The sequence below is a fragment of the Ambystoma mexicanum genome, chromosome 14, assembly GCF_040938575.1.
Source record: "Ambystoma mexicanum isolate Mex_15411 chromosome 14, UKY_AmexF1_1, whole genome shotgun sequence".
Taxonomy (NCBI): Eukaryota; Metazoa; Chordata; class Amphibia; order Caudata; family Ambystomatidae; genus Ambystoma; species Ambystoma mexicanum.
Genome location: NC_090940.1, coordinates 87,941,896 through 87,954,760, shown reverse-complemented (window position 1 = coordinate 87,954,760; position 12,865 = coordinate 87,941,896). Strand labels below are relative to the sequence as shown.

The following is a 12,865-nucleotide window of genomic DNA, read 5'->3' as shown; positions in this document are numbered from 1 at the left end:
TTTCCTCGCAAAAATGCTTTTCCCCTTTTAAGTTTAGCATGCTGCCAGCCCCACACACCAGTGCCTCATCTCAGTCTCCTTTGTAGTCCCATTTGTAGCATTGGATGTAAAACAGTCCATATTGGCAACTCTTTTGTATGGGGGATGGTGAGTGGGACATACAGCGAAAAAGGGGTTATGGACTAGGAGTATTTCAGTCACTAGTGTGAGTAACATTTTATTACTCCTACGTCCCGTTCTCTTTCGTCCATACCTCCATACTGCATGGGCGATTACAACACACCAGCAACATTGGGAGAAGGATTACATTGCTTCATAGCTTGTTGGCATGTTGGCATTAACACTACTTGACCAGATGTTCTAGTGTTAGCTCCTCAAGAACCAAGGTGTGAGGGCAAGTTTGTGAGGGCCAGGGTGAATCACTGACCACCCCTGTTGAGTCAACAGTTGATGCTGCCCTGTCTGTAACTGAATGGGTGTTAGTTGTGAATGAGGTCAGAGAACCACACTTGTGCTGACCAATGAGGGGCTATCAGAATCATTGAGCAATCCTGAGAGTCCCTGAACTTGCGAATGACCCTTTGTAAGAGAGAGGTTGGAGGAAAGGCGTGGCACCAATGCCTGTCCAGCAGGGTCTGAAATGTGTCACCTAGTGACCCCTTTTCAATGCCTGTCCATGAGGCAAACAGGGAAGATTTGGTGTTGTCTTTCATGGCAAAAAGGTCCACATCCAGGTGACCCCAGGTCCAAAGCACCATACTGAGGGCTACTTGATCTAGTTCCTATTTGTAAGATGATGTGCCGAGCCGGCACAATCTGTCCACTTCTGCGTTCTCCTCCCTTGGAAGGGTACATGCTCTGAGGAAAATATTGTGACACAGCGCCCAATTGCATATTTCCACTGGCAGTCTGCACAGGGCTGAAGACCTTGTTCCTCCCTGGTTGTTTATGTACAACATAGCTGTGGAGCTGTTTGTTCTGATTAACATTGTCCTGTTCTGTATCATTAACTGAAAAGATTTTAGGGCTTGAGCTATGGTGAGAAGTTCCTGATAGTTATTGTGGTAATACCTCTCTACGTTGGACCATTTTCCATGTACAGAGTGTGCTCCTAAAGTGGCTCCCCACCCGTCCATTGACAAGTTCATCATCAACATAACAGGGTGAGGGGTCGGATGGAAGACACCTACGCACATAACATTGTCAACCTGAGTCAAACATACCAGGTTCCATTTCAAGGGGATCAGAATGAGAATTTGGTCGGATTGATTCCCTGTTTCTTAAACCCAAGACTGTGATAACTGTATTTGTGTGGCTTTCATTTTGAGCCTTGCGAGAGGTATCGTGAGACCACACAATGCCATTAGACCTAGAAGATGTTGGTACCACCACGCAGGGATGAAAGGTCTGGAGAGAAAATGATTAATTGCTGTTACAATATCCCTGAATCTCTCCTGTGTAGGGAGCATCCTCTTGGTGAGTGTGTCCCATCGTATGCCCAGGAAGACCAGGTCTTGAGTTGGCATTATTTCTGATTACTTGAGGTTTACAGAGAACTCCAGATGAAATAAAAGTTTCATTAGTCTCTGACTGAATCTTTCCTTCCCCTCTGCAGCGCTAGATCTGATTAGCCAGTCATACGAGTAGGGATATAGGTGATGACCCTCCTGTCTGAGGAGGGATGCAAATTCGCTCATAATCTTTGTAAAAACCCAAGGGGCCGACTTTAGGCTGAAAGGGAGGATCTTGTACTGAAAATGATGGCCCATCACTCTGAATTGAAACAACTGTCTGTGTGGTTTACATATGGGAATATGAAGGTTGGCATCCTTCAGGTCCAGGGAGTACAACCAATCTCTCTTGATCTTTGGTAGTTATAGTGGAAGGACACACACTAACACTGAGCACATCGCAAACCAACCTTTCACTTAGTATGATAATAAATTCAGTTACTTTGAATAAAATGTAACCTGGGATTATTTGCCCCACCCCCTCCCCGCTCACGAAAAATCCCTCCCTCAGGAATAGGTTTCCTGCTTATGATTCTTATCCCAATGTTTTAAATATGGGGCAAGGTACCGGGCTGGCACCAGGATGGAGAAGCATCTCTGAACTCGGTACATATATGAGAAACAGGACCTTAACATCCACTGAAACATGATGCACACAATGACTGGTCTGCCGCTTGGAGGGTAGAGGTCATAACACATGATTTGGTTTCCTAATTACCTAGCACAAGGAAATTATATGAACATACTCATGTGGGATGTCAATGTTCCTTTGACACACTCTCGAAGGTGACCCCTCCCTATTTAAGCCAAACAGGCATGCTTGTGCAAAGCTCTGATAATATAAAAAAGGACACACACACACACACACACACACGCACGCACGCACGCACGCACGCACGCACGCACGCACACACACACGTAAATCATTTCAGAAAGGAGTACAAACAAATCACCTTCAAGACTGACAGGGAGTAAGTCACATGCCAGGTTGGTCTATATTGGTGATTGATTCTGGAATAGGCTAACAGGTGCACCAGCATACCAAGACAAGCACTGACCGTCATCTTTAAGTTTGGTATAGAGGGCAAAATGTCTTACATGTGGTTCTGGTGCGCAGCGTCCAAGCAGGTCGATAAGGGCGGAATAGAAGGACATGATGGCATTTCCCATGTGCACAATTTCCTCTTCATGTTCCTCCACACTGCAGAAAAACAGAGAACCCAGATCATACCGTGGTGGCAATGCTTGATTATATACCTAGATCACACAAGGATTCCTATCACATCACAGGAGCAAGCCTACCATACCCCTATGCATCCCCCAGGACTCCCCCACCCACCACCCTAGAAATCATGTTGTCATTATTCCTGAATAATTGTAGCCCCCACTACCAATGACGATAAAATGTAGGGAAATGTTTGTTTCGCCAAATGCAGTACAACAGCCATGACGAGGTGGGCGAGTTCAAAACAAAATGCCAACCTAAATCTAGTGGACTGAAGAAAATAACTAATTTCTTTTATATAAGCTTTGTGGGTTAGCTTCCATCTGAGAGTTACCATTGTTGTCAACTCACAGAAGCTGTGCAGGCGAGGAGAAAGTAATTTACCCAGATTTACACAGGTTCATCAACTGAGAACATTGGAGCAGAAATCATATCACATGGTTATGTTTTCACAAATTAAGAACTAGATCAGAAGGCTGAATCATGAATATTATATATTTAACATTGATATGTCAAGGTAGACAGCTCATACCCAGGAAAGCCCATTTTAGAAAATAAATATCCTGATTAATGGATGGCCTGCCTCAAAAATCATTGGGGGTCATTACAAGCCTGCTGTTCCGGATACAACGGTACCGGTAAGCTTGCCGGTACTGTTGTATCCGGACTGGCAGACTCCGAGTTGTGCTCGCGGGTGCCTTTCATTCCGCCAGGTCTGACCTGGCGGAATGAAAGGCAACCGCGAGCATAGCATGCCTGTAGCACCGGCACGGTAATGGGGATCACCCGAATCCGGCACCCGCAAAGGGCAATTACTGGGTCCGCCAGGGCCGGAATACCCCAGTAATTGCCCATTCGCGGGTGCCAGATTTTTTCAGAAGTTTGGCGGCAGCCTGCAGATTTTACCAGCAAGGCTACCGCCAAATTTATAATGAGGCCCATTGTCTTGTTCGGTGAAGAGCAACAGGGCTGTGTTTGTGTTCATGACCCTTTAGTTTACAGTTTATCGGCAGACCTTAAACCTCAGTTTCATGTTGTTCACAAAAACAGGCCTTCATTTTTGGAAAGGATTAAGTCCAATTCTCAGTCTCACTTTAGAAAATGATGGGACGATTGGAAGGGCTGGGCTATCAGTGGATTTTACACAAGACTGGTGCCTCTGAACAGGGGATAAGGCTGGGGATGTTGACATGCAACTGGGTGTGCCGCAGCTCTGCCAAGAAGATTTTCAGTGGTCCGTATGGGGAACTCACCCTTCTTCCTAATAGCCCAGTCCATCTCTGGGGGGAATGCCAAGCCATCTGCCTGAGGTGGCATTAAGTGACCTGAGGAACTTTAGTGTTTCCCCCGCAAGATCCTTCAATATACATGGATCAGTTGCTCCAGGCATTAAAGCCAGATTCAGTTCTCTTCCTGGTACCGAACACTTCCTGCCCACATCTGATGACTTGGAAACTGCTACAAAGCAGATTCAGTCCACAGTCCCAGTCTCTTTCTCATCACCACCTGATGATGACACTCTAGTGATCTCTGTGACAACCTGTCACAAAACACATGTTCCACTTACCTGATGGAAGTCAGGCACAACCCATTCCATTTTTTAATTCGGTCATGTACGACACATGACAGAGGGAAACAACAATGACAATGTGTTTAAAAAATACCCAATTCAAAAAAGGAAATACAAAATAAAACTATGCCAGCGGAGGAAATCATGGACCGCAACAACTCACTTCTGACCCAAAAAAGTGGAGGCGACAGTCGATATGTGTTTTCTCGAGTCACCAGTTTGTGGAAAATGCATGAACTAGGTTTGCTTGTGGGTGATATATATATATATATATATTTGAGGGAGCACATGATGGAGGGGTGTGGCATACTAAGGGTCAGATCAAATAGTCTTAAAGAGACAACGATATTTTTAGATGCTTTTCCGGGCCTGCCTGCAGTTGAAAGTAGGGGAGGACGGTTGAGTAACTTCTCATGAATATGTTTCTCAACATTTGTGTTCACTTAAAAACTGCATCTTGGCACGAGAATTGCCTGAAGAACAAAAGCTCCGAAAACCTCACGTATTGTAGTAAACATATTTATAGGCTTGTATTTGAGCACAATGTGTACTAAGGGGAAGTATGCCTCCTACATGCTGTTACCGTGAGTAAAACTAATGATACGCGTTGCATAATGTAAAAGCCCTACAGCATGCTAAACATTAATCCCCATGTCACTTATGAGGCCTTGAATATAGATAATATCGACTGCAGACAGGTCATCTAATAGACCTCCTTCCCCAAGGTTAATGCCCAGAAGGGGCATCACGTTCTAGCGCTCGCGGCTCAAGAATGGCCGCAGGCTTGGGGATCCTGCTGGAGTGTGGGGCAAGCAGTTACGCACACTTACATGTCTCTCTTGAAGCCTTGTGAGGGCAGATCAAGGGCAGGGTTTTCCGAGATACTAATTGCTTCTTGCATGGCAGCCAGCAAGCCATTGCCTCCTTCTCCCCTCAGCGATGGACCGAAGCACTCAGGGCGCCGGATGAGGAGCTTGACAACGACACTGGCATTCTCTTCAACACTTTCACCTACAGATAAGATGTGTTAGACTACCTAGTTGCACTTCACATCCTTGCTAGAAAAAGCCAAAAGGGAGTATTTGTATAAGTCTTTAAAAGGGCGATTGGCCCAGCGAACTACTCACAGTTTACGAAGACAGCAAATCTCAGAAAGGACAAGTAGCGCTCTCCTTCGATGGGGTTCCAGCCAATATCCGGATACCCCTTGGCAATCAGCATCAGGCAGCTCTGTAGGCCACAGCCTGCCAGGTAGGTCACCACCTGTCCAAGACAACCAATAACAACTCTTGAATATCAACCATCAAGTGCAGTGTGTTGTAGCCACCTAGATGTGAGAATCATGAGCAAGAGAAAGAACTCCCACCAATATTCTGGGATGTTGCAGCAAATTAGCCTTGCCATCTACAGTAGATGGGTGTGCAGCTAGATGTGTTCCCTTTCTAGCATGTGCCAGATCCTTGCCCTATCAACTATGCACTGTTAGTACACTGCACTAGTACAGTTCATGTGAAGAGTAGAAAAGTAGTTTTCACCTAGACCATCCCCACAAGTACTTTTCAATTGCCTGTAGTTGCCGTAACTTTCGGTTTACAACATTTTCCCATTTTCTTTTTAGATACCGTATGTTTCATTTCCTGAATTTTAATCCTCATAGAAAGAGGTGGTACACACTTTTTAATCTGAGTAATCTCCAGAATGTTTATTTACTTCTGTGACCTAAAAAAGCTATTAGGCTGGAAGAGGTGGTCTTCTTTACTTCAAAACAGCCTAGAAATCCTGAATACAACAAATCAATTTGATTTAGTCAGTATCATTTGAAGTTTCTGCAAAGTTCTCTAATTAACATGCTCACTAATAATCCTTGCCATGTGATATTAATGACACTACCAATGTAACATGTCTTTTGGGAGGTTCATGGTCATCGCAAGCCTAATGCGTCCAAAGAGAGAACGATCGAGTCCACAGAGGCTTGCCCGGTGCAGGGAGTACTTCTCCTGCTGATGTCAGACATTCTTTAAGCTACATAGCCCTTAAAGTACGCCCACTTTGTGACACTGACATGATCACAACCATGTGAAATCACAGGCGGAGGACCAGGGGTGTCACATTGCCTTTAGATTATGACCTTATTTTGACTTTTTGCTTCTCATCATTGGGGTTAAAAAGTGGCTGCTCATAGTCCAGGGTCGGACTCGGCCATAAAATTGTCTCGGGCACCAATGAAAAAGTGGGTCACAATTGCAAATGGCTAGTCATTCCTTTCGTGACAGACTGTTTGAGTAGTACCTAAGAGGGAGTTTTCTGATAAAATGTGATCCAAATTGTGCATTTTAAATAATATTTACTCAGCAACACTGGTCAAAACTATTAGCCGCCTAGTGAAGTAACTCATCAAACTGGCCCACAATTGCCAGAAAAGTGGCCCACACCAGCATTTTGCTTTTTTGTTTCGGCCATGGGCCTATTGCCCTATAGGCCAGTCCGAGCCCGGTTCATACACAGACATCGGCTCAAGGCTTGATGCTGGGATCAAATTCCTCTGAAAGGGAGGTCTGTCTCCGCAGTGTGTAGACAATGCAGAATGTTTTTTTATTTCCCATGTTTAATGTTTCTACTTTATATATAACATTGGATGCTCCCTAATTTTGTGCCGCAAAGTACCATAGAGGTTATTTGGAATTAGCCAGCCCTAGAGCTCAGTGTCAAAGCGTGCAAGCCCAAAAAATGTCTACGAGCGCTACCCCGGTTTGACAAGGTTAATGAGACATTGGGCCTCATTACGAGGCTTGCGCTGACGGAATGAAGGGGGCTGGTACGGGACCGGCCCCCTTCATTCCGTCAGGGCTGATTACAAGCTTCCCATTGTGGGACCCGGATCGGACGCCTGGTAAAACCAGGCGTCCTTTCCGGGTCCCACAAGGGGAAGAGGGAGGTAACAACTGGACACTTATAATGTGCCCGTTGTTACCCCCATCCCTATTCCCATTGAGCCCTACGGGGCTCAAATGGGAATGGGGAATGGTTCCTGCAAGGAGGACTTACCGGGTCCTCCTATATCAGAATGACCCGGTAAGTCCTCATTGCAGGAACCCAGAAAAGGAGCCCGGTTTGGAGCTCGATGCACCAGAAACTCCTATAATTGTACCTCCAAACTCGTAATGAGGCCCATTGTCTTTTCATTCTAGCATAATCAAGCTTTTAATTGGAGTATAAAAGATGGGTGGTTCTAAATTAGAGTTTAAATACCAACTGTTATTGCTTCTACCATGATCCTGGTACAAAAACTCAAGGCTCAAGGAAATTCTTTTGGGCAAACATGCTCACGAGGAATGTTTTATTTTTATTGCAACTGAAATTGTATGAATGAAAGCATGGGATCGGTGCACTGAGTTGTGGCAGGTTTGGAGAAATGTGCTTGTGTTACAGCTGGAGGAGACAGAGTACTGGCACAACCAATGAGTCCGTGCCAAGATTTCCACTTTGTTGCTTCCCGAATTGAAAACTGCACAATGTTTTGATGGGCATACCTTCTCCAGTTCTGGCTCCTCCAAGGACAGCGCCAGTTCGCTGTTGTCCATCACCGATGAGGCAGCGACATCCAGCGGCGTGGAGCCCCTCATGGACGGAGAAGCTACAGGTGGAGAAGTGGCAGGAAAGTTATGTTCAGGCGTGGCATTGAAGTACAGGAGCCCAGGCAGGAAAAAGCAGCAGTCACATTTCAATCTAGACATAGGCACAAGTAGGGGCATCTCTCAAGGGACTTCAACTAGTATATAGATGGCAGCAGTCCCTTCCAAATGAAAATATTGAACATCCAAAATCTGAACTTACTATTGCCATTAGCAACATGTGCTCTCAATTCCCAATGTAATGGTCCTCATGTGTTCGATCTGGGGAGAAGGAAAAGCTACCGTGCTCTGGTATTAGAACCCGAGCCCAGGAAGGAATGCTCAAACCAGAAAGCCTTTTCATTAGCAGGCCCTCAGCTGCTTGTAGTCTGGTTTGGTGCCACAAGAAATGCAAATAATACTGCTACGAAAACCTGATTCAACACCAACGGTGGCCTATCCATTTACCAACGACTCAAGAGTCACTGTAAATGCCACAATAGGTGATTCGGTGCTAATCAACTTCCTTTGGCCATTGTGGCTGTACGAATGTGATTTCTGTGTTCTACCGAGGAGCTACTTACCTGTAACAGTACTTCCCCAGAAAGAATATCCTCCTTACATGCATGCGTTCCTGAACACTAGTGTCTGTTACATGAGTACCCTGGAAAATGTAAACAACTATTTTTTTGAATACTATTATTTCTATATTTTTTTTTACATAAATGCCAAACAACATGAAGAGAGCATTTTGTTGAGGTGTCCTTCAGTACAGGAAGCAGGTCTTCAGGCCCCCTGAGTGGCCTGTGCCCAGAACGCTATCTTCATTTAGTTTGGATCTGTTCACATGGAGGAAGCGAAGGTTGCTTATGCATGTTTGCAAGATGCCTGATCAAGAAAACCAGATGAGTCAAGTTCCCTTTTGAAGCAAAGGAGTCTAATCAGATTCATACTGTTGAATGCATTCTCTAGTAATACAGTTACTACAGGAAAAGGAAATGTGAGGTTTCGGGAGAACCTTGACCCACCGGTGTGTTAGTCTTTGTATTTAAATCCAACCATTAATGGCTGTGAATGGACATGTTGCTGACTTACAGATGTCTTCCAGGGCAAAACTCCTCAGTCACCTGCATGAACAAGGCAGAACCCCAACACAGACAGATTCTGTTTTTCAAAGCGCATAATGATGCAGGATGCACTCCATCTTCAGGTGTATTCTTTTGAAACTGCTTTCTCGAATGATAGGCTCCTAAGGCACAACGTTCTTTTTTATATCCTGACGTTTTTTGTCCTGTCCCAGTAATTTTGAAAGCTCTTTGGTCATCTGGAGTGTGCAAAGCTTGCTCCACAGCAGCTGTGGGATTTGCAAATAGGGTCAGTAAAGGTATCGTCTGATTGAGATGGAACGTAGACATTCATTTTGTTGAACGGGAAGAATGAGGTCTAAGCCCAGCTTGGTATGGTGAAAAACAATGTAAGGCTCATCAGCTGAAAGGGCTTGGATGCCCAGTGCCAGGCTACTCATGCCAGACTTCAGATCACAATAGTGCACTGGCTGAAAAGGTGATCATGCAAGCTTTTAGGGTTATTAATGAGTCCACAAGTGGGTGCTGGTTTCTGAACACGAGGGAAAATCTCCTTCAGCCATTAAAACAATTATGAATGATGGTCACCTATAAAACAAGCAGATGTGTTGGAAATGTGTACTGTGCTGGAATGGCTGATTAGTGTGCCATGAAGGAGAGCTATTAACAACCATCTTTGGGCTAGTGTAATCCACAAGATCTATCCAAAGTGCAAGATTGTTGGTTGAGGTGCTGTATCCTGCTTCCCAAGAGCCGATGGGGTCTGACTGGAGGCCTAATACATTTCCTAACAGAGAGATGTGGTAGATCTGAAGAGTGACTTATCTGGCCAGATCCTGTTGGCAGAGTTCTTCCCATACTTGCGAATGCTCGTAGTGAACAGTTACTTCAGTGGTAAACCTCCAAGAAATATCACGTACCAGTTTGTTACAAAGGCTTTCACCAGAGAACGCCAATTGGTTAGCCTTGATGTGTGGTGTGGGTATGTTCTCCAGTGGCCACAGGATTGATTTAAGGAGCACCCCATTGTGGAAATACAGAAGTCAAAACATGAGCATGAAGCTCACACTCACACTCCTCTGAGAGCTGCTTGTTTGGTGAGCTTGATTCTGGTTGTACATTCCCGGGAGATGTCGAACCCTGGGGATGATATTGTATTGATGAGTGTCAGTACAACCCTACTCAAGCTTACCTCTAAAGGGTATTGGATGACCGCCTCACAATTTGTATGCACAGGGAATATGTGGGCCTATTTCAATACATATGGATATGCCTCGATGGCTCTCTACTACTACACTTATATGTGACAGAGAACCTCTATATTTCACCTGAACCAATGCACCAAAATGTCTCATGTACGTTCCTCGGTGAGTTAGAGTAGCATCTGTAACTCAACCCTCTCGGTGTTGGAGAGAGAATCAAAGGAATAACCCTTCAACCAAGTGGCTAGTCTTCTCCAATGGTTGAGGGAGTCTGCAGCTTTTAAGAGGATGACGGTATTGTTCATGTACCCCATTGTTTGCTCCTGCTGTGCCTGATGTGACATCTGCAGACCTGATGCTGCGGTGTGCAATAGGAACCAGGAAGATGCATAGGGACTTCTGACTCAAAGCTAGGTCACCATGCTATAAACAATAGAGTGTTTCCCATCTGAAACACATGCCCACTTGTTTAACAGCAGGCATCTGTCCATCAAAGGGTACAGGCTAACTATGTATGTGTCAGTTGTCACCCCAACATGCGAGCTTCATATTGTTGAAAGAATATTTGATTTATGTGAAGTATGGAAAAGGTGCAGGGCAGATTGATAGCTGTGAGCCCTGAAGTGATTGAGGCAAGCATTTGCCTAGATAGAGGTGCATGTGGTAAGCCTGTCATTGCGAAATGACTCCACCAAATCTGCAAGAAGGCTGGATTGATCGTTTCCCTAGTTAGCATTATTCTGTCACCTCCTTTGGGTGCCTTGAAGTACCCATTACAAAAGGTTCAAGAGCTCGGGTGAAAGTATCTGTCCAGGTGGCAGTATTGCCGAAGTAGTGTTAATCATTTCCAAGAGTCTCGATTCCCTGCACCCTTGCTGGTGTTTTTGCAATTTAAGACAATGCTCGTGCTTGTACAGGCGTGAGGTATCTATCGCCGCAGAAGTAGGATGCAGCCACTCTGAGCCTAGGGAGTGCTAAGAAGGGGTTCTGCACACACTGCCACTTCTTATGGGACACAGGCAGCTCTGGGATGGCTGCTGTCACTTCTCTAAAGTGTGAACATCTGGGTACGGCCTTTGCACAAGCAATCCGTCTGCTGAAGGTGCCATGAGGATTGTCTCTGTTAGAGACCCCTGAATGAACCCTGGACAGGGATGATGCCCATTTCTCCAAAGGGCATATGTGGTATGTCTAATTGCCCGGCCCAACAGGGCCTCTTCAAGGAAATCTATTCACCCTTTCCCAAGATGCTAAATTGGCAAAGTCTACGAAGGCCCCAAAACAGATTAAATGTGGATTCTCTACCCTATGCTCCACAACACTGAGCATTTGGCAAGAGTGCCACCAGAGACTGTATATATAATACTATGCAAACCTTTTGAATTGGCTGACGGTGGAAGGAGAATGTGTTGCATGTCGAGGCTTGGCAGCATGCATCCCAGAGACTGCACGCTAAGTATGGGAGCAGTACCTGGCTTGCTGAGAGTCTTGCAATCCATACCTGAGGCAGCTGCGGTAGTAGTCTCTCTCTCCATACCTGAAGCAACTCTGGTTTTGAGAGCCTCTCTCTATGATTGGTGTGCTTGAGGTGGGGGTAGTCTACCTCTCTGTACCCAAAGCAGCTGAGGTGTTGAGAGCCTCCCTCCCTGTAGCTAAGGCGTTGCGAGTCCCTTAGTCTATACTTGAGGTACCTGAGTTGTTGAGGGTTGCCTTCTCTGTACTTGAGGCAGCTGAATTGTGGAGAGTATCCGTTCCATACCTGAAGCAGCTTAGGTGGCAAGCCTCCCTCGTTCACAAACGCCACAGGGAAACCCCAACAGCTTCAAAGATGCAGTGTATAAGAGTTTCAAGAAACATCCGAGCAAGTATTTTGGAATGAGTAATAACTGAAGGATATCTTCCATTCATGGTAAAAGGTTAACTAAACAAATGAGTTGGTTCTCGTGGCTAGCTCTTCTCCCGTCCCCTCCTGTCTTTTTGAATGTTTTATTAAGACTTCTAAACTCTAAGGGCATTGTGAGAAGAATACACTGCTTTTCCCAGGAGTACGGCAGTCCCAGAGAGCGACTTGTGCCTGTTGGGGCTCTGGCTCTCCTCCATGTCTTAGGATCCTGAACATATTACCTCCGTTCCTTGTATTTCTCTCCTCCTTGCTGGGCTGCTGCGGACTCATGTCTATGGGCCTTCCACTAACTCGTGTCTCTGGTAATCGTCTTGGCTGCCAGGACAAGGTTGGGTGGAGAATAGGCAACACCTGTGGCTGCAGGTGCAGCAGTCAGCACACCTGAGGCGTGTGCTAGTTAAGCAGCTTTAAAAGCCTCAGTCTTACTTCAGTCCAGCGCTGGTCATCGTTTGCAGTGTTCCTGTTGTGACTAGTCCCTTGTTCCTTGTTCCTTGCCTTTGTACCTAGTTCCTAGTTCCTGTTTTCTTGTTCCTCCGCCCTGAATCTCGGATTCATGCGCTAATTGATTTCTGCTCCCTTGATTCCCTTTTTGTCTTCCTCTGTTTGCAGGCAGCATTTCTCAGTGCTTTCCCCTTTTAGATGCAGCCCAGTTTGTCTGTGTTCTATATTTCTTTGACTCTGTCCTTTGCTGCTGTAAACCCGTATGCCTTAGCCTTCCTCTTAGATTAGCTTCCTGTCTTTTTCTTGGAGGGGTAGGG

General features: G+C 45.5%; 1 protein-coding gene across 7 annotated transcripts in view; it reads right to left on the bottom strand.

Moving 5' to 3' along the window:
* RYR3 (ryanodine receptor 3) overlaps positions 1-12,865 on the bottom strand; it is a 1,751,462-nt gene that overhangs the window by 803,014 nt on the left and 935,583 nt on the right. For all 7 annotated transcript variants that reach the window (XM_069638568.1, XM_069638566.1, XM_069638573.1 and 4 more), the window contains 4 exons: positions 7,837-7,940; positions 5,434-5,569; positions 5,137-5,317; positions 2,610-2,712 (listed from right to left, as the gene is read on the bottom strand). In XM_069638568.1, the coding sequence (XP_069494669.1) occupies positions 2,610-2,712; positions 5,137-5,317; positions 5,434-5,569; positions 7,837-7,940 (524 nt within the window). The remainder of the gene's footprint in view (positions 1-2,609; positions 2,713-5,136; positions 5,318-5,433; positions 5,570-7,836; positions 7,941-12,865) is intronic.